Genomic DNA, 23,569 nt, shown 5'->3' with positions numbered 1-23,569 from the left:
GTGCCGGCCCCGGCGGGGGGGAGGGGTGTGGGGAGGGGGCGGTGAAGGCCGGAAGCAGGAGCCGCGAGCCGCCAGCTGCCGGACGCGCATGCGCCCGCCGGACCCGGGGGGGACCCGGAAAGGGAAAATCGCCACGAACGACTGCGCACGCGCCGGAGTGTCGAGGCCGGTAGTGCGCAGGCGCCCGGGCCAAGCTCCCCTATCTCTGGGCGGGGTCAGACGGGAGTGGGGGGCGGAGCAGTTCCGGCTCGAAATACCGAGAGGCGGGGAGAGGAAAAGAGTCCCCCGAGGCGCCTGTTCGGTGGAGGCAAATCCTATAGGTGGCGGAGAAGCAGCTATCTGCCGGCCTGGGACTGAATCCCACCTTTGAACCCGGAGCCTGTCACTCAGCCTGGAGGAAGCAGTCATCAACAAGAGTTTATGAAGCAGTTGCTGCAAGCCTGGAGCTCCATGCTGCAGGCTAACACGCTGCGCGCCTCTGCTGAGCGCTGCAGATAGAGGCAAAGGCACGGACCCCGCGCTCGAGAAGCTTACGTTCTAACGGGGAGAAACAATATGCAAACAACTGCGTACGATCAAGATACGTGTACAAATGTCAGAAGTCGGGGATGCCCGAGTTCAAATCCTACCCGAATTCTGTGAACCTCATCTGTAAAATGGGGCTAATCGTAATGCCAGCGCCAAGTAGGGCCGGGAGGATTAAATGAGATACTGTTGTGTAAGGGATGCCCGCTGTGATAAACTTCTCTGGGACTCAATTTCTCTGTATGTCAGATAAGAGAGTCAGGTCTATCCCTTCTAAGTGTAGCTCGCTGGTGCTAAAAAGAAGAGGAGCAACGGCTTACTAACGGAGAATTCGGCGCATGCGTAGATGCCGAAAGCCTGGGCTCAGGATTTGAGGGCGGGACCAGGCAAGTAACAGTTCCTTGATGGGATTGCTGAGGCGCATGCGCAGAGCCGAGCGGGCGGACCCTCCCGCCCCTTCCCCCAGCTTAAACGGGAGCCGGTTGACTATTGGTTTGCATGGTAGAGGTGACACGCAATTTCGCCAATGGAAAGAAACGCCGGAACGCCTAAGCTCTCGGAGCTGTGGTGGGAGGGAGGTATCTCCGCGGCCCACCCCCTTCTGTGGCCCTGAGGGATGGGTGACGTCATTGGGATGAGCCCGCTAGAGTCGTCTCCGTTTTTTTTTTTTTTTAGATGCCTTCCCAGACCCGGCTAGCGCCTAGGCCGAAAGTTCTTGAGACAGACAGAAATAGGCGAGTGCAGATGGCGTCAACTTTCTTAAAGACACAGGCACTCCTCCGCAGAGCCGAGGAGGCGGCGGCGGGTGACGCCGCTTCGGGCCCCCCTCTCCGGTTCGAAGAGTCCTGTTAAAGAGGGCGAGAGCTGTGCCGGGGCGCGGAGGGGCGCGCGCTCAGGCTCGGCCGCCGCCATCGCGCGAGTGCGCTCCCCCCGCTTCTCCGCCTCAGTTTCCCCGTGGGTCCCCCAGGAGCGCGCGCGCGAGGCGGTGTGCGGCGGGGGGCGACGGCGCGGGGTCCCCAGAGGCGGGCGCGGGGCTCGGGGTCCCCCGGCCGGGGCCGCCCCGCGGGACCAGCGTCATCTGATGCTGTTTCCTGCAGGAGGGAGAAGAGCGGAAAAAAGCGAAACTCCTCCCCCGCCGCCGCCGCCTCCCGCCCGGGGCCAAAGTACAAAGAGAGCTCCGAGGGAGCGGAGCGAGCGCCGGGGCGCCCAGGAGCAGGCGGAAGGAGAGCCAGGTCCGGCGAGGCCCCCATGCTCCCCCGGCGGCGCCCCCGGCCGCCCCGCCCCTGACCGGGCCGGGGCCCCAGCCGCCATGCGGGGCCCCCGGGCCTCGGTTTCCCCTCCGACGCGATGAGGCGCCTGTTGTAGCCCGATGAGCCCCCCCAGGATGGAGCCGCTGAAGAACCTGCTCCTCAAGAGCCCCCTGGGAACGTGGAGTGGCGGGGGGCGGGCCGAGGGCGCCCCCAAGGCCGCCTACTCCAACCCCGTGTGGACGGCGCTCTTCGACTACGAGGCGAGCGGGCGCGACGAGCTGACGCTGCGCAAAGGGGACCGGGTGGAGGTGCTGTCCCGGGACGCGGCCATCTCCGGGGACGAGGGCTGGTGGGCGGGCAAGGTGGGCGACCAGGTGGGCATCTTCCCGTCCAACTACGTGTCCCGGGGCAGCGCCCCGCAGCCCGAGGCGGCCCGCTTCCAGGAGCTGCGCCTGGAGGAGGTGATCGGGGTGGGCGGCTTCGGCAAGGTGTACCGGGGCAGCTGGAGGGGCGAGCTGGTGGCCGTGAAGGCCGCCCGCCGGGACCCCGACGAGGACATCAGCGTGACGGCGGAGAGCGTGCGCCAGGAGGCCCGCCTCTTCGCCATGCTGGCGCACCCCAACATCATCGCCCTCAAGGCCGTGTGCCTGGAGGAACCCAACCTGTGCCTGGTGATGGAGTACGCCGCCGGGGGCCCCCTGAGCCGCGCGCTGGCCGGCCGCCGGGTCCCCCCGCACGTGCTGGTCAACTGGGGGGTGCAGATAGCCCGGGGGATGCACTACCTGCACTGCGAGGCCCTGGTGCCCGTCATCCACAGGGACCTCAAGTCCAACAACAGTGAGTAATGGCTCCCCTCCCCCAGCGCGGTCCCTGGCCCCAGGCTCCCCCTGCAGGGTCCCCTCCTCTCCCCGCCTGTTAGCCAGCACAGCCTGGAGCCCTGGCTGCCTCTCTCCTGGAGGTGGGAAAGGGTGGAAGGCAGAGCGCTGGGTGCCTCTCTCCTGCCTTCTAAGGGGCGATATTCCCTCTGAGGTTAGCAGGCCGCTGTGGCCCCATTTAGCAGATGAGAAAACTGAGGTGGAGAGGGGACTCACTGGCTCCCGACATTTCAGAAACCCTGGTCACTGCAGGCACAAGATCAGAGAAGGGACTAGAGTCCAACACCCTCCTCTCATCTCCGGGAACCAGGTCTGGAGAGAGGAAGGGACTGGGAGGTTTCTCAGGAGTGGGCGGGGGCCTCTCTGCTGCCCTGGGGGGCTCCTGTGAGGAATGGCCGGTCTGGCTAACACTGACTGGAACAAGGCCAGCCAAAGAGGGGGGCCTCGAATCGGGATTTGTTTCCCTGAAGAGTCCGGCCTCCGCCCAGAAGTCAGCCTCCGACTGCCTATTAGAAGCTTTGTACCAGGGGCTGAACTGGGCATTGAAAGAGAGCTCCTAGTGCAGCCTCATCCATCTTTCCGTCCCCTCCAGGAAGCCTTCCCTGAGCACGAGCAGTGCTCCCTCCTTCCCTCCCCCCCCCAGTGACATCTGCTCCATCCCTGTCACGGTCGTCCCGACACCATTAGCTGTCCCAGTTTCTTCGCCAGATTCTCTGCCCCCAAAGGGCTACTCCACTCCCTCCCCCACCAGTGCCCCGGAGAAATAAGTGGTTATTTCTCAATTGTACATTTTCCCCAAAAAACTGTTCCAAAGGGCATGGACCACAAGGCGAAGAATAAATCCTTGTCCGGCTGGCCAGTGATTTGACCTCCCAGGGAGGTCACTTTCTCCTAATGTCCTCAACCGAACAGGAGAGAGATTGGGTTCAGTGCTTGCCGAGGTCCGTGCCCGCCAGGGCTGGAAGGCCGCACTTGGTGTTGCATTCTGGGCCCTGCCCTCGGTCCACCCGGGAGAGTGTGGAAGTGTGTCAGGGGGGACGCCGACCCTCCCGACACATCAGGGCGTGAACTTGGGCCGGGGAAAGCTCAGACAGGTGGAGGTGGGGACCTGGCCAAAGAAAGAAGGGAGGGTTTTTCAGATGGCAAAAGCTCAGAGAGAGGAAGGTGACCGTGGCCCTGGGTCAAGATTGAGGAGTTATAATTTATGGAGGCTTCGAATGCCAGGCTGTGCAGCCACTGAAGGTTTGAGGGGGTCGGCAGGTAGCAGAAGGGAATCCCTTGGCCTCCTGAGCCCAGGGGAAGACTAAGAGCTGAAGAGAGCCCTCGCTGCTGGGGGGCTCCTCATCACTACCTCATAAGCAAGCAGACAAGGACGGCCCCCGCTCAGGAGGGCTTGGGGAGGGCAGGGGGGAAGGCTGGACTCCAAAGTCAGTGTCTGCACAAAGCAAGGCTGACTTTGGGCCTCCACAAGCCTCGGTTCCCTCCACTATCAAAGGGTCCCCTTTGCTTCCAGCTCTGTCCTCTGGGCGCAGCCTCCTCCCACTTCTAGCTTCTTCGACTGGTGGGAAGGGACCCTGTTCTCCCTGCCACCCCCACCCCCAGAAGCCAGTCGGGCTGCTCCCCTCGCCCTTCTCCCTGGCAGACCAGGGGAGGGGGGGATTCCCCTGCAAGCTGGACCCCTGGCTGGGGGAGGGGAATCCTGGCTTCTGTTTTTCCTCCCTTCTCTTTACAGAGAAAATGGAACAATAGCCTGAACCCCCGCTCCCCGCCCTCCCTGCTACTTCCTGCGTTTCCTGAACGGTCTTCCTGTCCCTGCCCTGGCCTCTCTCCCTCTCCAGGCACAGCTGGCTGCGGGGGTGGTTAGACTGGGGGGAGTTGGGAGGAGTACCCCTGGCCAAACCCCCACTGGATGGGATGCCGAGCTCTGATCTGGCCTCTGTGACCTGGGCACCTTGGGCCTCCGGCCTCCCAGAGTTTGGGCCTCCTGCCTCCTTCCAGACTCCCTGGTCCTGGGCCTAGGAGTCCCGAGTGCGCTCCGGGGTGGGGTGGGGGGGATCCCTATCGTGGAGGTGGGGGGACATGGCAGAAAACAATGGGCTGATTTTCCTGTGGTGGCCCGGACAATGGGGTCCTTGTGAGGCTTGGCCGGGGGAGAGGAGGGAGGGAATTCTCCAGGCCCACGAGTCACAGGACAGCTCTCCAGAGCCCAGCCCGGGCCAGACCTGCTCCCCTCAGCCCTGACTTTCCCAGAAGGGCCTTGCTGGCCTGATTGAGGTTGCTTAGAAAGGGGAAGCTGAGAGGACCAGGAAGGGAGGGGAAGAAGTCTGTGGATGGAGCCCGTGGAGCTGGGAGGCCACAGAGGCCGCCGGGAGGCTGTGGAAGCAGCAAGGAGCCGGGCCGGTGAGCTAGGTGATGAGCAGCTCAAAAAGGCCAGCAATTAAGAGCTCTGAGCCCTTTAAGCTTAGGACACATGAATCCTGTCTCACCTTGACTCTGGGCCTCGGTTTCCTCATCTGGCAAGTGAGAGGCTCCAGTCAATTCAATTCAATGGAAAGTTTATTAAAGCCCTACTAGGTGCCATGCACTGGAGCTGATAAGATAGAAAATGAAATGATCTGGGCTCCAGGGGGGGACGGGCCTGGGCTCCAGGGGGCCTTCCTGAGCCCTGTGACATTCCCCTGCTTCCCTGGCCCCGGAGCTCAGGGATGGAGGGCACACAGCCTCAGGTAGAGGGGAGAATGTCACAGGTCAGGGGTCACAACCGGGCAGCAGAACGCACCTTTGAGGCTGTCGCTTGTGATCCACATGCCCCCGCCCGGCTCTGAGGAGAGCACTCCAACTGGTCGGGTCTCCGGCTGCCCCCTGTGGCTCTGCTTGTCCGGGGAGTGAGGGGGTAGTTGGGATTAAGTAACTTGGTCACACGGTTTAGCGTCTGAGGCCACATTGGTCCACTCTGCCACTCAGCCCGGCTGCCCTCTCTACTTTTGAGACAGGAGGGGGTGACTGCTCAGAGAGTGAAAGAGCAGCCAGAAGGAAGGGTGCGATGGGCAAGGTCCAGAAGTCCCCCTCTTGTCTGGCTCCCTCGTTACAGACTAGGAAACTGAGGCCCAGGGAGAAGGGACTGGCTCATGCCCCATGGGGAACATCTTCAGAGATTTGAACTCTGAGCCAAGGCCCCTCCCATGGTACCTGGCAGGCCTCAGGGGGAGGGCGGGGCCGAGGCCCAGGAGGAAACAGGAAATGAAATGAAGAAGCAGAAAGGAATCCCCCTTCCCCCCCCCCCTTCCAGGGCCTGATTCCCCCAGGCTGGGGGTGAGGGAAACCTGGGTTCAGAATCCTCTGGAGGACCCGCCCTGGCGAGGGCTGAGGCCTAGATACCTTATGGCCTCAGTTCCGTCATCCATAAAACGGGAACCAGTCCGGTGGGCAGGGCCCGTGCTGGCGTCACAGATCACATGGCCAAGCTCTCGCCTGGTTTTTCATCTTCCTCTGAGCTGCCATGGGTGGGCTCTGGCTCAGCAGCTCGGGGCGCCCGGCACCCTGCTGAGTGCTCTGCTCATGTCCTACTGGCGGCTGGAAACAATCCTAGGAGGGAGGGGCCCTGCTCCCCATTGTCTAGATTAGGAAACAGGCCCAGAGAGGTTGGGGCTTGCCCGGTGTCACACAGCACAAGTGTCTGGGGCAGAACTTGAAGTCCCGTTTCCCTGACTCCAGGCCCACCCTGGGGGACCCCCTAGTTCAGGGCCTTCCCATTCCATTTTACAGATGGGGAAACTAAGGCCCAGGGTCACGCTAGCATGTAGCAGAATTAAGAGGAAAGGTTGGCTTCCTTGGGGAGATGGAGGGGCAAAGGACAGATGGGAGACGAGGTATCCCAGGAGAGGAGGAGGATACAGACGGCCAGAAGGTCTGGGGGCACAGAGAAGCATCTAGAGGACAGAAGGGAAGCCGGGGCCTCCATATGGGGAAGACTGAGGGCCAGCTGTTGGGGGCAGATGGCAGAATTGCAGCTGGTCCAGTTTGGGGTCAGACTTTTCTCCCAGGGTCCCAAGGCAGTGACCAGGGAGGGAAGACCCTTGGAAGCTGGAGGTGGCAGCCATTGGGACCATTTCCGCCTTATGCTAGCTGCTGTGAACTTCTGCCTCGATGGGGGCCCCCAAGGAGGAGCCGGAGGAAGGCTCTTCCATGCTCAGCTCCCCCCCCCCCAGCTTGCTGGGATGTGCCCTGGGACCAGTCCTAACTCGGCCTCTCTCTCCCCTCCCCCCAGTCCTGTTGCTGCAGCCCGTGGAGGGGGACGATGTGGAGCACAAGACCCTGAAGATCACCGACTTCGGCCTGGCCCGGGAGTGGCACAAGACCACTCAGATGAGTGCGGCGGGCACCTACGCCTGGATGGCCCCCGAAGTCATCAAGGCTTCCACCTTCTCCAAGGGCAGCGATGTCTGGAGGTCTGGGGCCCCATCCGAGGGGGGCCGGGGAGCAGAGACAGGAGGGCCGGGGGCTGACGGCTTTTCTCCCACCTGCAGCTTCGGGGTGCTGCTGTGGGAATTGCTGACCGGAGAAGTGCCTTACCGCGGCATCGACGGCCTGGCCGTGGCTTACGGAGTCGCCGTGAACAAGCTGACGCTGCCCATCCCCTCCACCTGCCCTGAGCCCTTTGCACAGCTCATGGCAGGTAAGGAACGGGAAGGTGCAGGGGGGGGGGGCCCTAATCATAAGAGAGAACGCTTTGGGGAAGGGCAGCAAGAGGCGGGGCTACACAATGTCCCCCCCTTCTCTTCTTCCCCCAAGAGTGCTGGGCACAGGACCCCCACCGCCGGCCCGACTTCTCAGTCATCTTGCAACAGCTGTCGGCCTTGGAAGCCCAGGTGTTGCGGGAGATGCCCCGGGACTCCTTCCACTCCATGCAGGACGGCTGGAAGCGGGAGATCCAGGGTCTCTTCGACGAGATCCGAGCAAAGGAAAAGGTGCCGGCCTGGGAAGGGGTGGGAGCCTGCATTTGGACCCAGGTTTTATCTCCAAGCCATTTGTCCTGCTGTGCAAGAGGCTGGGGGCCGGACACCTGGGTCCCTGGAAAGGAGGCATGGGGGGCCAAGGAGTGGGGATGAGGAGGTTTCTGGCCAGGATTGGGGGTTGGGTTCCCAGAGCTGGGAGACTAAGGGAGCTCCTGGCCTGAGGTCAGCAGCGAGGCCAGGAGGCTGGGGGCAGGAGTTCTGGGGCTGAGGCTTCCTGAGCGTCCCAGAGCGGGGCGGGGCTCTCCCGAGGATGGGGCTGCTCGGACCTGGGAGGGCGTTGCCTCTGAGGGCGGGGCCCAGAGCCTGACGCCCCGCCCCCTGCCGCAGGAGCTGCTCAGCCGGGAGGAGGAGCTGACGAGGGCGGCGCGCGAGCAGCGCTCTCAGGCCGAACAGCTGCGTCGGCGCGAGCACCTGCTGGCGCAGTGGGAGCTCGAGGTGTTCGAGCGCGAGCTGACCCTGCTCCTGCAGCAGGTGGACCGAGAGCGGCCGCACGTGCGCCGGCGCCGGGGCACCTTCAAGCGCAGCAAGCTGCGGGCGCGCGACGGCGGAGAGCGCATCAGCATGCCTCTGGGTGAGGGGGCGGTGCTTGGAGGCGGGGTCTCCCTGCATGCCACGCTGTGAGTGGCTCCTGGCGGAGGGGGCGGGGCCCTGTAGCCGCTTGTTTGCATGCCGCGCCGTGAGTGGCTCTGAATGGAGGGAGGGGTGGGGATTCCTGGAGCGGGCGGTACCCAGAAGTTTATTTCCATGCTGCCCTGGGAGTGGGTGGGGCGGAGGCGGGGCCCAGTGAGTGGCTCTGGATGGAGGAAGGAGTGCGGCTTCTTGAAGTGGGCGGGACCTACAAGTTTATTTGCATGCTGCCCCGTGAGTGGCTACAGGTGGGGCGGGGGCGGGGCTTGCCAGCCGGCTCCCATCCAAGTGGATCCCCTCTTTCTCCTCACCACCCCCCTAGACTTCAAGCACCGGATCACCGTGCAGGCCTCTCCGGGCTTGGACCGGAGGAAAAACGTTTTTGAAGTCGGAGCCGGGGACTCGCCCACCTTCCCACGCTTCAGGGCCATCCAGTGTAAGAGACCGCATAGGTGTCGCCATCAACCCCGGCTCCCCCTTTCCACCCGGCCAGGCTTGGGGAGGGGGCCCTCACCCCGCCATGGGGTAAACTGCGGGCCACGTGTGGGATCGCTCTGGGATGGGGGCGGCCTTTGCTTTTCTCCTGCGGGGGGCCCGGCTCCTCCCTCCTGCCTGCAGCCCCCCAGCGAGGGGCAGGAGCCCGAGGCCTCAGTCCCGCCTTCTCTCCTCAGTGGAACCCGCGGACACCGGGCAGGTTTGGGGCCGCCAATCCCCGCGCCGCCTGGAAGACTCAGGAAGCGGGGAGCGCCGGCAGTGCTGGGCCTGGGGCCCCGGGTCCCCCAAGCCAGGGGAGGCTCAGAATGGGAGGTGAGTGTCCTGAGGCGGCGCTGGGCCGTCCGCCTCTTCCACCCTCCTCCCGGTTTCTGCTGCTCACCTCTCTCCCCTTCCCCCAGGAGACGGTCCCGAATGGATGAGACCACCTGGTACCTGGACTCCAATGACCCGTCCCCCCTGGGGTCCCCGTCCACGCCTCCCACGCTCAACGGTGAGTGTTCTGGATCCCGGGCCTGCAGCCCCCGCTGCACGAGGAGTCCGGGCCCCACTGAACAGCCTTGGCGGGCCCTGGATGCACCCGGGGCTGTTTCTGAGCCTCGTGGGCCCGGGGACGGCGGAGGGTGAGGGGACGCAGGCGTTCCCAGAGGATGGCTCAGGCGCCTCGCTGTGGGCCCAGGTCTCAAGCCCTCCAGGGTAGGGAACAGCTAGCTGGCACCTGGCAGAGGAGGGATGCATGAGCAAGACTCCATGGCCTAATTGGCAGAAGGTGGGTTCGGGGTCAGAGGGGGCCCCTGATGCGCCGTTCCGGCCTCCTCACCGGCGGTACCCACAGTCCTCTCCTTACGCATCCTCCTCGCAGCCAGGCCAAACAAGTTGCCCTCCCCATGAAGGCTACACAAGGGTAATCCTGAGGATTAACTCACCCCACCCCCAGCCCCCAGGAGCCTTCGTGAGAACGTGCCCTTCCGTGTTTAAATGGAGTGTTCTAAGTAATGTGTCGCTCTCGGAGGCAGGACCTCTGTCCCTGCTGTGCTGGAGGCCGGGGTGTCAGGGAGGTGGGACTGGGGGAGGAGGGGCTGGGTCACCCCTGCCCTGGAAGGTGCCGGAGGCAGAGAAGGCAAAGCCCCTGCCTGCACCCTCCCTGAGCGCTCTACGGGCTCCGAGGGACTCACGTTCAGACACGGTCAGGCCGGCAGGCTGGCACTGGGCTGCCCAGGAAGGACTTGCTGGGGGCTTAGAGGTCAGCAGCATCTGGGAGGCAAAGGGGGGCATTTCCTTGTTCAGTCTCTCCAGTGATTTAGTCAAGTCCGTTGAAATTAACCAGCATTTATTAAATACCCACTGCATACCAGGCATGGGCACACAAGACCCCCCCTCCGCTCCTACTAGAAGGAAATGACATACAGGGAGAAGGGAATAGCCCAGATGTTGAGTGCAAATGGGAGCAGGGCAGTGACTCAGAGCCAACCCCTAGAGACAGACCTTGGAGCGCAGGGAGGAAGGGGGGAGACTGCAGCCTGGGGGAGGGGCAGTAGTGGGCAGGGCAGAGCCTTCCCCAGCCCAGGGCCTTCTTTGAGGGGGGCTTCTATTCTGTGCTTACTCCCCAGGTGACATCCGCCCCCCGGAGCCGGAGGAGCCACGCCGGCCGAGCCCCTCAGACCGCAGTGGGACCCCCAAGATCATCCAGCGTGCCCTGCTCCGGGGGACAGCTCTGTTGGCCTCCCTGGGCCTGGGCCGGGACCTGCAGCAGGCTGGCAGCGGAGCCCGAGACAAGGGAGACGCCACCCCCGAAGAGGCGTCGTCCCCCCCCTCCCCTCTCATCCGCTTTTGTCCCAAAACTCCAGATGCCCCGCCCTCTCCAGCGAGCCCGGTCACTGAGGCACCTCCCAGCCCCCCTCTGCTTGACTTGGGAACCCCTGGGGGGCAGCCCTTCGCCAAAAGCCCCCGTCGAGAGGAAGAGGCGCGGGGTAAGAAGGCCCAGCCCCAAGGAAGCGGCTGTCGGAGGGACGGGAGAACTTAGAGCATGGGAGCTGAAAGGCTTTAGGCCGGGGGTCTACAGGGAGTTGCAGAACATCAGAACCCAGTGGGATGGGGCCATGAGGGTCTTGCCTGCCTGCTGGAGCTGCTGCTGCCCTTGGAGTGAGGCGGCCCGGGGCTCCGGAGTCAGGTGGGTGGGCTGGTCTAGGGGGGAACAGCCCCTCAGGCGCCTCCATTAAGCTTCTGGGCTTTCCTTGCAGGTGGGGCTGTGTCCCCCCCGCCTGGGGCCTTCCGCTCCCCCCCTGGCACCCCCCGATCCCCAACGCTGGGCCTCATCGGCAGGCCTCGGCCTTCGCCCCTCCGGAGCCGCATCGACCCCTGGAGTTTTGTGTCCACTGGACCCCGGCCGTCCCCACTTCCATCTCCACAACCCGCCCCTCGCCGAGCCCCTTGGACCCTGTTCCCAGACTCAGACCCCTTCCGGGACCCCCAACCCTTCAACCCTTTTGGCCCAGAGTCGCCCCAGAACAGCAGAGCCCAAACCAAAGACACGGGGGGCCAGGCTCCTTGGGGAGCCACAGAGCCAGAGGGGAGCCCCTGAGTGAGGGGGGGAAGGTGTACCCCACAGTGACGTGGGAGTGTCTTGGCGCCTTTCAGGGAGGCAGATGCCCCCCCAGGGGACCTTCAGCCAGAGGGAGGCCTCTCCAGGAGCCATTGTATACACTGGAAAAGGAGAACGGGGCCAGACCCCCAAAAGGCCACTAGATCCACGGGGCTGCTGGCCCCAACCTCTTTATTTCCCCAGGTCCCTCTGGAAGGGACTGAGCTGTCTCCGAGCGAGGGCCTGTTGGCAGCTGCCTCAGTTTCTCCCAGAGGCTCTGGGTTCTCCTTGAAGGTGGCCCTTTTCTTTAGAGGGGAGCGCAGAAGACGGGGATGAAGCCTCCCTGCCCTGGAACACTACGCTGCACCTGAAGCCTTAACACTGGACACTGGGGGGAGTCCAGAGGGCGGTTGGGGGACGCCCCTGCCTCTCCCAGCCTTCTGCAGAGGTCCCCAGGGGGCCTCTGGAGCCATCCCCTTGCCCCTCTTCTTCCCCCTGGGGCTCAACACTGTAACTGGCTGGTTTGGGGGGCACCAGAACCTGTCTCAGGGAATCACTGTCCACCCTTCCCCGGCCTGGGAGTGGGGGGAGACAGGGAGTGCAGTCATGTGGTTGTGGCCCCTGGGGGTGGGGGAGAGACGCAGGCCTGGGCTGTCTGCGAGGAGCCACGGGGCCCTTGGGAGCGTGTCCCCCCACACCAGTGGCCCGGGGGACGCAGCCGCAGGTTTCCCGTGGGGGCTCGGTGCCGAACACTCCACCTCCCAGCCCTGGCCTGCAGGTCACAGCCTCGAGTGCTACTGAAACCAAATAAACTCTTCAGCTGTCTACACAGGCTTGGCTTTTTCCTCTGACTCCCAGAGAGGATTCTGGGAGTAACTGGTATTTGACCTCTGGCCCAGACACCATAAACCCAAAGAGTGAGGGCCAAGTGATCCATCCAGCCCTCGGGGGGTGCCATGGGGTAAGACCCCCTCCATAACTCATCAGATGAAGGATTACAACCATAAGCCAAAGGGGGATGGGGGAGCCCCCCCCCCCCCACTGCAGGGGTCAGGTAAAGGCCCCTAGGAGGGGACAGCACTGAGGGCTTGGGAGGGCGCTCCTCCTGCAGGGGAGCTGAGTGGGGGTGGCAAAAGCACCGGGCGTGGGACCACTGGGGTCTTCATGCCAGGCTTTATGGTCGGGGACCTGGAGCCTCTATAAAGTGAGGGAAAATGGGGCCCAGGCAGTCTATCCAAGCTGCAGGCGGCTCGGCCCTGGCTGACTCTGGGCCACCTGAGAACGTGGGCACGGAGGGGGCAGGAGCCATGGATTCCGCCACTGGCAGCGCCCACCCCTGTGCATCTTGCAGATGCTCGGCTGTTTCCAGGGTGGTTCCCATCCCTCCTTTCTCCAGCCCACACACGTGCAGCCCCAGGCTCCTCCCTTAGTCCGGACGCTCATCCCCGTCTGCCCCACACGGGGCACTGCCCTGGTCCTCGGCGCTGGAGCCCCATTTCTGGGCCACGCGCTCTCGGCCGCCGCCCATGGGGCCCGGGGCCCGGTACTGGCTGCTGCTGGCCTGCTACCTGGCCTTTGTGCTGCTGGGCTCCGCTGTGTTCATGGCCACTGAGGGGCCCCCCGAGCGCCGGCTCCGGGAGCAGCTGCTGGGCCAGCTGGCCGCCTTCCAGGCAGACCACAGGGGCTGCCTGCCCCCCGGGAGGCTGGAGGGGCTGCTGGGGGCAGTGCTTCAAGCCCAGGCCTTCGGCGTGTCCGCCCTGGGCAATGTCACCGAGCCCAAGAACTGGGACTTGGCCTCCGCCCTGTTCTTTGCCGTCAGCCTCCTCACCACCACAGGTAAGGCCGGAGGAAGGGCAGAGGCCGGGGCCAGGACCCCACGTGCCGAAGGGCCGGGGTGCGGGGTCTTCGGCCGGCCCGGGGTTCCTGCACGGGGCAGCCCAGCGCCCGGACCAGAGCCCCCCGTCCCCAGTGCGCCTCCCAGCCCTTGACGCTCCCCAACCGGTACCTCCAGTTTATCAGCCAGAGGGCCCCGCCCACTCCAGGCTGCTCCCTCTGGAAGAGCAGAAGGGCCGGACCCTGGCCCAGAATCTTGGATTTGGGAGGGGCTTCAGGGGCAAGGAGGTCCAGCCCCGGACCCCTCTGGCTGATAGCCTCCCTCCGCTCGGAGCCTTCCAGGGACGTCTCCCTGCGCCCCGGCTCCGAGGCGTCCAGGCCCAGGGCACCCCTGGTTCCGCCCCGTCAGGCCGGTTCCCTGCCCACAACTGTTCAAATATTTGAGGACGTGAGGATTCCCGGCCCGCACAGCGGTCCAGGCTTTTATCGCCTCGATCCTCATGGAAGAGGAAACCGAGCCCTGGAGAAGTTAAGGGACTGGCCCTCAGTCACACAACCGAGCGTCTGCAATGGGGCTTGAACCCGGCCCTCTGGACAAATATTCTACCCATGAGCCCCCCAGGGGCGGGAATGAGGGGTGTGGGTTTTGTGTAAAACAAAAAAAGCCGATCCCGACACCCAGCCCGGGGCCCACGGTTCTGCCGCATTGGACTGTTGGAGTTCCCACTGGAAGAAGAGGCAAAGGGCCCCGGGGCAGCTTCACCTGTCACATGGTGTCCCTGAGCCAGCCGTCCCTTCTCCGGGCCTCAGTTTCCCCTCTTGTCAAATCAGGAAATCGGACCCAAAGTTTGGTCTCCAAAGTTCCTCCCGGCCCAGCAGCTCTGTGCGAGTCACTGGCCCTGATGTTGAAGGAGCAGTTCACCCCCAAACTCGGGCAACCATAAATGCCCACAGTGTGCCCGGGGCCTTGTTCTGCCCAGGCGGGAGTGACACAAGTCACACAGAAACAAAGGATGATTTTGGGCTTAGGTGGAGGGAGGGGCTGCTTCCGCAGGTAGTGAGCTCCCTGTCTGTGTCTCTGAAACGGCGTCCTGGATGCTCCTTGGGGAGGTCCCAGGGGCCGTCCTGGCTCCCTCGTGGCCTCTGAAGGCCAGTCTGACTTGGAGACCCCTGCTCCACAGAGTTAGCCCCTAGTAAGGGGGCAGCACATCATACCCAGCGTCCCTGAGAAAGCTCCCTGCTGGGGACCTGGGGGAGGGGCAGTTCCCACAAGTTCAAGGCAGCTCTGGGGTCGGAGAGGAAACAATGGGAGGGAAGGATGGAGGGGGCTGCCTCCAGTGAGCCCCAGAGCGCCCCCCAGGGGTGACCCCGCACAGCTGGGGCATGGGCTCAGTCTCCCCCCTCTCCCCCTTGGTCCAGGTTACAGCAACACAGCCCTGCTCTCAGACGGCGGGAAGGCTTTCTGCGTGGGCTTCGCGAGCCTGGGGCTGCCCGTGAGCCTCGTGCTGGCCACCGCCCTGCGCCAGCGCCTGCTGCACCCCCTGCACTGCCTGCTGAGCCGCGCGGCCCCCCGCTGCGGCCTGGCCCCCGCCCGCGTCCCCTGGCTCCAGGCGGCCCTGCTGGGGCTGACGGTGGGGACGGTCTTCGTCCTGCTGCCCACCCTGGTGCTCTGGAGCCAGGAGGCCGACTGGAGCCTGCTGGACGCCGTCTACTTCTGCTTCATGTCGCTCAGCACCATCGGGCTGGGGGGCTTTGTGCCCGGCCGAGACCGCAACCCGGCCCTGTACTGGCTCAGCCAGCTCGCCCTCATGGGTGAGTGAAGGCCCCGGGGGGCTGGTCTGGGGCCTGGGGTCACCCGCTCCCACACTTAGTGCTTAATGTGCGATGGAGGAAATTCGGGCACCGAGGCGGGCCGGCGAGGCAGGGCATCCCGGGACTGGGCACTGGGAGAGGGACGACGGCCCCCCAAAGCATGAGTGTCTCGGGGCAAGGGCTGGGTCCTTGGGCTCCAAATCCGGAGCTCTTTCCCAGGCGAGCTCAGGGGCAGCGAGAGCAGGAGCTGCTGACAAGTCAGGCAGGAGGCTTTTGGGGGCCAAGCTCCCCAAGGGGCTGCTTGGGCTCCTTCAGTAGGAAGGCTCTTCCGAGCCTCAGGCGTGAAGGGGGTGAGGGGAGACTCGGTGAGGAGCGCAGCAGCTTTCCGGGGGACGGCAGAGAGTGAGCAGGAGCAGCCGCCTGTCAGGGACCCACCCCGGAGGCCCGGATTCGGTGCCTCTACTGGCATCCCTCCTGACTGCGCTGAGAAGGGGGCTTCTGGGGAAGGGGAGGATGACCGCCGGCCTCGGGGCTGCCCACGGGCGCAGGCCCCTCTCCTGGCTAACGCCCAGGGGCCAAAGGAATGGCGGGAGGCCCGGGCGGGGGACCATTTCCCCAGGAGCCCCGTCCCCGCCTCTCCCTCAGTCTCTCCTCCTCCGCCAGGTTACCTGCTTCTGGGGCTGCTGTTTCTGCTGTCGACTCTGGAGACGGTCTCGGAGCTGAGGGAGGTCCGGGCCTTGGTGGGCTTCTTCAGCTCCAGCTCCCAGAGCCCGGAGGAGGACCAAAGGGCCATTGTCTCTCAGGATGCTCTGGCCCTCAGCCACTGCCCGCCTCCCAGCGCCTCCCCCGCGCCCCCGGCCCAGGGCACCAACGCAGCCTGAGAGCCGGCCCTCCCCGTGGCGTGGGGGCGAGTGGGGGCGAGTGGGGGCGAGGGGGCTGGGATGGCCAAGTCAGAAATTGGCTGGCCCTGCGGGGCTTGGGGAGCTTCAGGGGACGCGCGTGTGTGTAAGTCTAGGGGTGTGAATAAAAGCATGGTGTGATTCCTACCTGCCTCAGTGTCCCCCACAAACTCCCCGGGCTGGGCCACAGCAGCCCCCAGGCCTCCCCCAGACTCCCCACTGGAGCGGCCCGGAAATCCTGGCTGGCTATTTTATGAAGCAGGCCACTGGGGTTATTTTCTCAACCCTCGGTGTTTTCATCTGTAAAATGGGCTCAGTACCCCTCCCCCTCCTCCTCGTGGAGAGAAGTCCTTGGGACGCCGGAGCTGTTCAGAGCCGGAAGAAGCCAGGCTTCCCCGCTTGGTTTTGGACAGGAGGACGCTGGGTCACCCAGGCCAGCAACCCCCCTCCCCCTTCCCAGACCAGAGTGGCTCAGCAGCCTTTCCAGAGGGGGTCCTCCAAGGACGGCTGTATTCCGCATCCCCCCCAGCCGGGCCCAGCCTTGGGCCCCTCCTCCCCTCCTAACCCACCCATCAGCTGCGCCCTGCCCGCCCCCGCGTAGGGGAGGGGGGGAAAGATGGACCCGAGTCATGGCTCCCAGTCAGAATTTATTGAGGTCAAACTCCTGGCTAGGGTGCGTTCTGAGGGGGGGTTCTGCCCCTCCCCCCAGTAACAAGAGCGCTAACCCAGTCTTTGCTGGGCCAGGGGAGGGGCCGGAGTCATCGCCCGCTGCCCCCTCCCCTCCCGCTCGTTTGGCGAAGGGCCCGGAGGCCGCCGAGGATCCCTCCGCGACCCCCCTCCCCCGACGGGCCCAGGGCCCGCGCGCACACAAATATACATACACACAGACACGCGCACACACTGCAATAAATACGGCGGATGGGCTGGGGACTGGAGACTGGGCCGGCCGCCGCTAGGGGGCCCCACGGCCCGCAGCGCCGCAAACCAGGCCCACGGCGGCCTCTGGTGGCCACACGCGGAAAGGCACGAGTGGGGCGGGGACGAAGGAGCAGGAGACGGATGCTTGGGGGGCGGGGAGGCAGGGGGCGGGGCTCCCAGGCCAGGCAGGGAAACCCCCCTGGCGCAGGTCCAGGGCCTCCAGGCCCACCCCGCCCGACGAGTGCTGGCAGGGAGTCCCTGGGACGCCCAGGCGGCCGCAGCCGGGGACAGCGGTGACCCTCGGCTCCCCCTACCCCGAACGGGAGCGGCCACCCTAAGGGACTGGACGGGCCGGCTTGGCTTCGCTCGGTTGGGCCCGGCTCAGCTCAGCAGGCAGCGCTCCCGACGGCTCAGCTGGCGACTCAGCTTCCGACGCCGCTGCTCCAGTCCCCGTTCCAGGCGCTCGTCCTCCTCCAGGGCTCTGGGAAAAGAAGGGGCAGCGTCAGCCGGGCCACAGGCCGGGGTTCAGGGGTGAAGGGTTAAGGAGGTTGCAGGACAGTGGAGGACTGAGATGCAGGCTGGAGGAAGCCTTTGACCCCGGTCACGCTCCCCCTCCCCCACCAGACTAGCAAGGGAAGGCATCACCCTCCTGCCCCCCAAGTGCACAAGCCGTCCCACAGCCATGGTGCCCTGGGTGGGGGGGTGGCCGGGGCGCAGCGGGGAGCACTCACGTCCTCTCCCGGTTATCCAAATCCCGCACCAGCTCATCCCGCTGGTTCACCAAGGACACCAACTCCTCCAGCAAGAGCTGCTCCCGGTGCTGCTGGGCTTCCGTCTTCATCCAGTCTGCAGGTGGCAGCAGAGGAGCAGGTGAGCCGCCTGGCTGCCACCTGGGGGCTTGTCCCGGGCCTGTCTCCCTGGGCCCTCCTGGCTTCTCCTTTCAAATCATACACACTAAAGGCTAACTCTGCCCAAGGGCCTGTGCTGGGCCCGGAGACACAAAGCCTCCCCCCACCCCAGAGCCACAGCCTCTGTCCTTAGTGCTGATGTGTCCAGCATAAAGTAGCACAAGGAGGAGCTTGAGAAAGAGGCGTAGTCACAGACCCAGACACCAATGAGAATCCAACATAGACTGCACAGGAGGGGCTTGAGAAAGGGACACAGACACAGACACAAGGATAATACAAGACAGACTGAATAGAAGAGACCTAAGAAAGGGACATAGACACAGACACAGACACCAATGAGAATCCAACATAGACTGCACAGGAGGGGCTTGAGAAAGGGACATAGACACAGACACAGACAGACACATGGATAATAATACAAGGTAGACTACACAGGAGGGGCTTGAGAAAGGGACATAGACACAGACACAGACACCAATGAGAATCCAACATAGACTGCACAGGAGGGGCTTGAGAAAGGGACACAGACCCAGACATAAGGATAATACAAGATAGACTGAATAGAAGAGACCTAAGAAAGGGACATAGACACAGACACAGACACCAATGAGAATCCAACATAGACTACACAGGAGGGGCTTGAGAAAGGGACATAGACACAGACCCAGACAGACACATGGATAATAATACAAGGTAGACTGCACAGGAGGGTCTTGAGAAAGAGACAGACATAGACACAGACACAGACACAAAAATAAGGATAATACAAGGTAGGCTGTGTGGCTTCCCAAGGCCTTTGCCCTGAGGAGAGAGGGAGAAAGGAGACAGGGATGAGAAGGAAGGACAGGATTTCTTTTCCAGGCAGAAATGAGGAAGGAGTGCCTACTAAACTTGGAGGATGGCCAGGGAACTATAAGGAGGCAGGAGATCACTTGCTGTTTTCATCTGAATCCATGTTTCCAACTGTCATGTTTATGCAAATAATTTTCAGGTTTGTTTGTCCTTCCCAGGCTGAGACAAGTTGGGGCACAGGGCACAGAGTGCTGGGTTGGTCTCAGATAGACCTGAGATCAAAATCTGGCCTCACACATTTCTTATCTGTGTAATTAATCACTTAACTTCTTTTTGCTTCAGTTTCCCCATATGTTAAATGGGGATAATAGCAGCACCTACCTCTGAGGCTTGTGATAAGGAACATATGAGACAACAATTTTAAAGCACTTGGCACATAGGAGGTGCTTAATAAATGCTTATTTACTCTCAACAGGCCTCCAGGATTGCATCTCCAACTGAATGCCCTATAGAGGTCTTCAACTCAATGTGTTCGAAACTCACCCCCTATACCTTTGCCTCTTCCTAACAACCTCGTTACCGATTCCCATACTCTTCCCAAGGGTCACCCTGGCTCTGCACCCTCCCTCACCCTGCCCCAGGACCCAATCAGTTGTAAGTCCTGTCATTTCTACCTCATATGCACACCCCCTCCCCTCCTTATCACCTTATACCTGGTACTGTTTCAACAGCTTCTGGGAAACCGCCTGCCTCCAGGCCATCCTCCAGTCAACCATCAAAGTGTCTGCACAGACCTGACCCTTCACTCCCCTCATCAATAGACTTCTGTGACTCCCTAGGGCCCCAGGACTATAAAGAAAACCCTCCATTTGTCTTTTTATGCCCTCCACATCCTGCTCCCTGTCTCCTTGCCAGCCCTCTAGCTCCTTACACCCCATCACATATTCTTTGATAGAGTGTCCATGACCTCTTGGACCTTCTTTGCACTTGACTCTTCATCTCCCAACTCCAGGCATTTTCTCTGCAGTGCCCCCTGTCAGGAATTCCCTCCCTTTTCATCTCTGCTTCTGGCTTCCTTGAAGTCTCAGCTAAAAATCGCAGACTTTCCCAACCTCCCTCATCCTTTTCCTTCTATAGATAACTCCCTATAGCCTATCGGTAAATCTTTCCTTATTCATTGTTTGCTTGTTGTCTCCCCCATTAGGCTGGAAGCTCCTAGGGAACAGGAACTGTCTTTGACCTTTCTTTGCATCCCTAGAGATCAGCACAGGGCCTGGCACATAGTAGGAGCTTTAAAAAAGTGTTCCTTGACTTACTGGGAAGCCATCAAGTGGACCCATTTAGTTGGAGTTGGAGTTCAACCAATTAAGACTGAAGTGTAAGATCAGAGCCAAACTGTGGTGGGCCCTCGGCTTTGTGCCAGGGGCAAGAGGAAGCCACTGAAGGTTTCTGAGCAGGAGAATACCACGCTCAAACCCGGGCCTTCGAAAGTGCCTTTTGGCAGCTTCCCAGAAGGTACATTGGATGGGGAAAGATGAGAGGCAGCTTAGGTGAGCCCAAGGCCATCCCCATTTCCCCCTCCGACCCTGTACCTTCAATAGCCATCATGGCTCTCAGTTCTCTACTCAGGAGCTGGAAGCGTCTCTCCAGGTCTTGTTCTTCTATCCTGAAACAGAAAGCAAGTGGCAATCAGTTCCCTGGGGGCTTGCCCAGTAGAGACCCCCAGGCTCCCCTTGAGAGGAGTGCCCCAGAAGCCAGCTGACTGACCTACTATGTGCCCAGAACAAGGCATCTTTCACAAGGTCTGAAATTTCAGCACACTGGAGTGACTGTTTTGGCGTCTCCCTGGGACCTACTGGCTCTATCTACCTCTCTGTCTATCTTCTTTCTTTCTTCCTTCCTTTCTCTTTCTTCCTTCCTTTCTCTTCCTTCCTTCCTTCCTCAATTGGGGTTAAATGACTTGCCCAGGGTCACACCACTAGGAAGTGTTAGGTGTCCAAGGCCATATTTGAACTCAGACCCTCCTGAGCTGGTGCTCTATTCACTGCATCACCAACTCTCTCCGCTGGCTCCATAATCCAAGGCAAGTCACTCCCTGCTCAGCCTTCCTCAGTAAAGTGGGGACAGCGGCTGAGATCCCTACTCCATCCTCCTTAAGGGCTGTCTGACGGGAGGCGCCATGATTACCGCGGGGCCGGGCCCTGGAGAGCGCCGCATGTCACTGCACGGACACCCCTGTGTGTGCCGGGCACACCAAGAAGCCTCCTCCTTTTAATAAAACTTTTCGGTGAATGCAATTCTGTGCCCAGCACGCCACGGAGCCTGGGGCCCATCCCCAGTCCTAGGGGCGGCTGCCTGCCCAGGGTCACAGCCAGGTGCCCTCCATTTAGAGGGCCTCAGAGACTTGAGAGCTGGCGGCAGGACCCCCTCTCCGCACCCCCCCTGGAGACAGGGGCATCCCCGGCTGGGATCCCATGGGATAAACGGAGGCAGAGCTCTGCAAACAATCCAGACACCACTAGATGGCGCTGCAGGAGATGGAATACCGCAGTTCCCCTGTGGCTGACCCTGGGCAAGTCCCACCCCTGCATCAGTCTCAGTCAGAGAAGGAAAAGGGGACCCTCCCTCCCTCCCTCCCTCCCTCCCTTCCTCCCTCCCTCCCTCCCTCTCTTCCTTCTTTCCTTCTTTCCTTCCTTCCTTTCTCTCTTTTCTTCCTTCCTTCCTTCCTTCCTCCCTCCCTCCCTCCCTCCCTTCCTTCCTTCCTTCCTTCCTTCCTTCCTTCCTTCCTTCCTTCCTTCCTTCCTTCCTTCCTTCCTTCCTTCCTTCCCTTCCCTCCCTTCCTTCCCTCCCTCCTTCCCTTTCTCCTTCCCTCCCTTCCTTCTTTCCTTCTTTCCTTCCTTCCTTTCTCTCTTTTCTTCCTTCCTTCCTTCCTTCCTTCCTTCCTTCCTTCCCTTCCCTCCCTTCCTTCCCTCCCTCCTTCCCTTTCTCCTTCCCTCCCTTCCTTCTTTCCTTCTTTCCTTCCTTCCTTTCTCTCTTTTCTTCCTTCCTTCCTTCCTTCCTTCCTTCCTTCCTTCCTTCCTTCCTTCCTTCCTTCCTTCCTTCCTTCCTTCCTTCCTTCCTTCCTTCCTTTTTCTTTCTTTCTTTTCCTTCCTTTCTTCTTTTCTTTATCGTTTTGCTCAGGACCGAGCATGTCCAGTCAGCCAGATAACTTGATGGGCAAGGGGGCCATAGCCTGGTTGGGCCACCCAGGACAAAGTCCAGCACACAGTAGGTGCTTGAAAAGACTCTGATGGTGAAGGGAAGGACCTGAACTAGAGATGGGGAACCTGATGAGGACTGCTCCCTCCCCCCCCCCAGGGGGGGCAGGAGTGGGGATGGGCTCACAGGAGCTGGAGCTGGTCCTGCCGTCCGGATCAGGGCATTCTTCTTATTGACCAGTGTGAACCACTCCTGGATCAGCACCTCCTCCTGCAGCTTGTTGGCACCTGGAAGGGTATGGGGGTTGGGGGACAGCTCTGAAGAGCTGATGCTCCCTCAGCTGTAAGCCACCTGAGGGTGAGGGTGGGGTGGGGGGAGGACCTTTCCCTTGACCCTGCCTATTGAAAAGCACCCTGCTTGCGGTAGCAACTCTGTGAAAATACAGATGGCCTGAGTCGTCCCATCTCCATGCTTTTGCTACCATTCCTCCTAGCTGGGATGCTCTCCCTCCCCTGTCTCTTCTGTTAAGATTCTGCCATTCCTTTAAAAGCCCAATTCAAAGCCTCCTCCAGGAAGCCTTCCCAGATCTCCTCAGCTACCAAAACACTGAGAATGCCACAAGACTGCCAGTTATATCTAGCCTGAGTCAGCTAGTACTTGGAGAAGATTGTTAAATTTTTAGCGTGAGCGTTTGCAAGTGGAGACTTGGCAAAAACTACAAATCTGAGCTTGATTTACCTTTTTCAAAAATTCCTACACTTAAGAGAAAATGTTAATAAAGCAGATTAGACTATTTCTGCACTAATTTTATTTATTTTTAACACACACTGCTTTAGGAATCAGATTGGGAGAGAAAAATCCAAGCAAAAGGGAAAAACCACGGGAGAGATGGGAAAAAAAAAAAAAAAACCAGGAAAAAGAAGTGAATGTAGCAGGGGATGATTTACATTCAGCGTCCTTGGTTCTCTCGGGTGCAGAGGGCATTTTCTGTCCGGAGTCTATTGGGGTTGCTTTGGATCCCCGAACCTCTGAGAACCGAGCCTTTCGTAGTGACCGTCCCACATTCTAAGCACTAAGTTAAACTTACAAGTATGCGGTGGGTACATTTTATCTTAGTGAAGGGGCTGGTTGTTAAACATCTATCAGAAAGCCCTGATTATGGTCATCTAATAATAGAGGAAAGAAACTGTAACTTTTGGAACTCAGTCTCTCCTAGAACAGGAAGCAAGGCTCTGCACACAGGAGGTACTTAAGAATCATTCATTGTATAATCTTTGCATGAATCAAGGCTGGAAAAGACAAAACCCGCTTTAGGACCTCAGGTCTAAGAGTCTAGTCCTGGAATTCCACTGCCGGGCACTAGAGGGCAGCATAGAGGACAAGTCAGAAGGCCAGTCTCTCTGAGAGAGAAGAGCCCAGACAGGTTTAGAGTCCAGAATAGGAAATGCCAGAAACCCAAAAAGGCTGGAACCGAGAACATGCACCCGATAGTCTAGAACCTGAATGCTAGGGCTGAGGGGAGGGAATGTCAGAGCCAGGAGGGAGCTTGGAACCGAGAACACAGACAGGATAGTCTAGAATCCCGAATGTCAGAGCCAGGAGGGGCTCTGAATCTAGAAGGAAGAACGTCAGAGCTGGGGGTGGGCCGTGGGTATCCTTAACCTCCCTTTGGGGACACAGAGCCCGTGAGGGGCAGTCCAGCCAGTACCTGTCTCCATGAGGCTCCGCAGCTGGGTCTCTACCTGGGCCGCCCGCCCATCGATCTGTCTCTGCTCCTGTTCCAAGGCCTGGAGCTCGGCACACACGTACTGGCTCGTGTCCTGGAAACGCTGCTGAGGGGGGAG

The 23,569-nt window shown here is 61.4% G+C and overlaps 3 protein-coding genes across 3 annotated transcripts in view; 2 read left to right on the top strand and 1 right to left on the bottom strand.

The window, feature by feature from the left end:
- Window positions 1-272: 272 nt before the first annotated feature.
- On the top strand, window positions 273-12,192 carry MAP3K11 (mitogen-activated protein kinase kinase kinase 11). The gene is made up of 12 exons (XM_074276538.1): window positions 273-911; window positions 1,201-1,259; window positions 1,623-2,612; window positions 6,918-7,098; window positions 7,177-7,325; window positions 7,442-7,617; window positions 7,993-8,236; window positions 8,615-8,728; window positions 8,964-9,099; window positions 9,186-9,277; window positions 10,395-10,754; window positions 11,025-12,192. The coding sequence occupies exons 3-12, from the start codon at window positions 1,895-1,897 to the stop codon at window positions 11,363-11,365; spliced, it is 2,511 nt and encodes an 836-aa protein (XP_074132639.1). The 5' UTR covers window positions 273-911; window positions 1,201-1,259; window positions 1,623-1,894; the 3' UTR covers window positions 11,366-12,192.
- A 101-nt stretch (window positions 12,193-12,293) lies between these two features.
- KCNK7 (potassium two pore domain channel subfamily K member 7) lies at window positions 12,294-16,053 on the top strand. Its single transcript, XM_074276548.1, has 3 exons — window positions 12,294-13,201; window positions 14,618-15,010; window positions 15,674-16,053. Exons 1-3 carry the CDS (start codon window positions 12,892-12,894, stop codon window positions 15,889-15,891), a joined length of 921 nt encoding a protein of 306 aa, XP_074132649.1. The 5' UTR covers window positions 12,294-12,891; the 3' UTR covers window positions 15,892-16,053.
- Window positions 16,054-16,539: 486 nt separating this feature from the next.
- The window catches only part of EHBP1L1 (EH domain binding protein 1 like 1), a 28,404-nt gene continuing 21,374 nt past the window's right edge, over window positions 16,540-23,569 (bottom strand). Inside the window, 6 exon segments of the mRNA XM_074276529.1 lie at window positions 16,540-17,308; window positions 17,559-17,673; window positions 20,120-20,193; window positions 21,912-21,934; window positions 21,936-22,012; window positions 23,434-23,557. Coding sequence (XP_074132630.1) covers window positions 17,209-17,308; window positions 17,559-17,673; window positions 20,120-20,193; window positions 21,912-21,934; window positions 21,936-22,012; window positions 23,434-23,557 — 513 coding nt within the window. The 3' untranslated portion in view covers window positions 16,540-17,208.

The sequence above is a fragment of the Sminthopsis crassicaudata genome, chromosome 6 (genome assembly GCF_048593235.1).
Source record: "Sminthopsis crassicaudata isolate SCR6 chromosome 6, ASM4859323v1, whole genome shotgun sequence".
Classification (NCBI taxonomy): domain Eukaryota; kingdom Metazoa; phylum Chordata; class Mammalia; order Dasyuromorphia; family Dasyuridae; genus Sminthopsis; species Sminthopsis crassicaudata.
The sequence above is the reverse complement of the archived record's forward strand: the minus strand, read 5'-3'. Positions and strand labels throughout refer to the sequence as shown.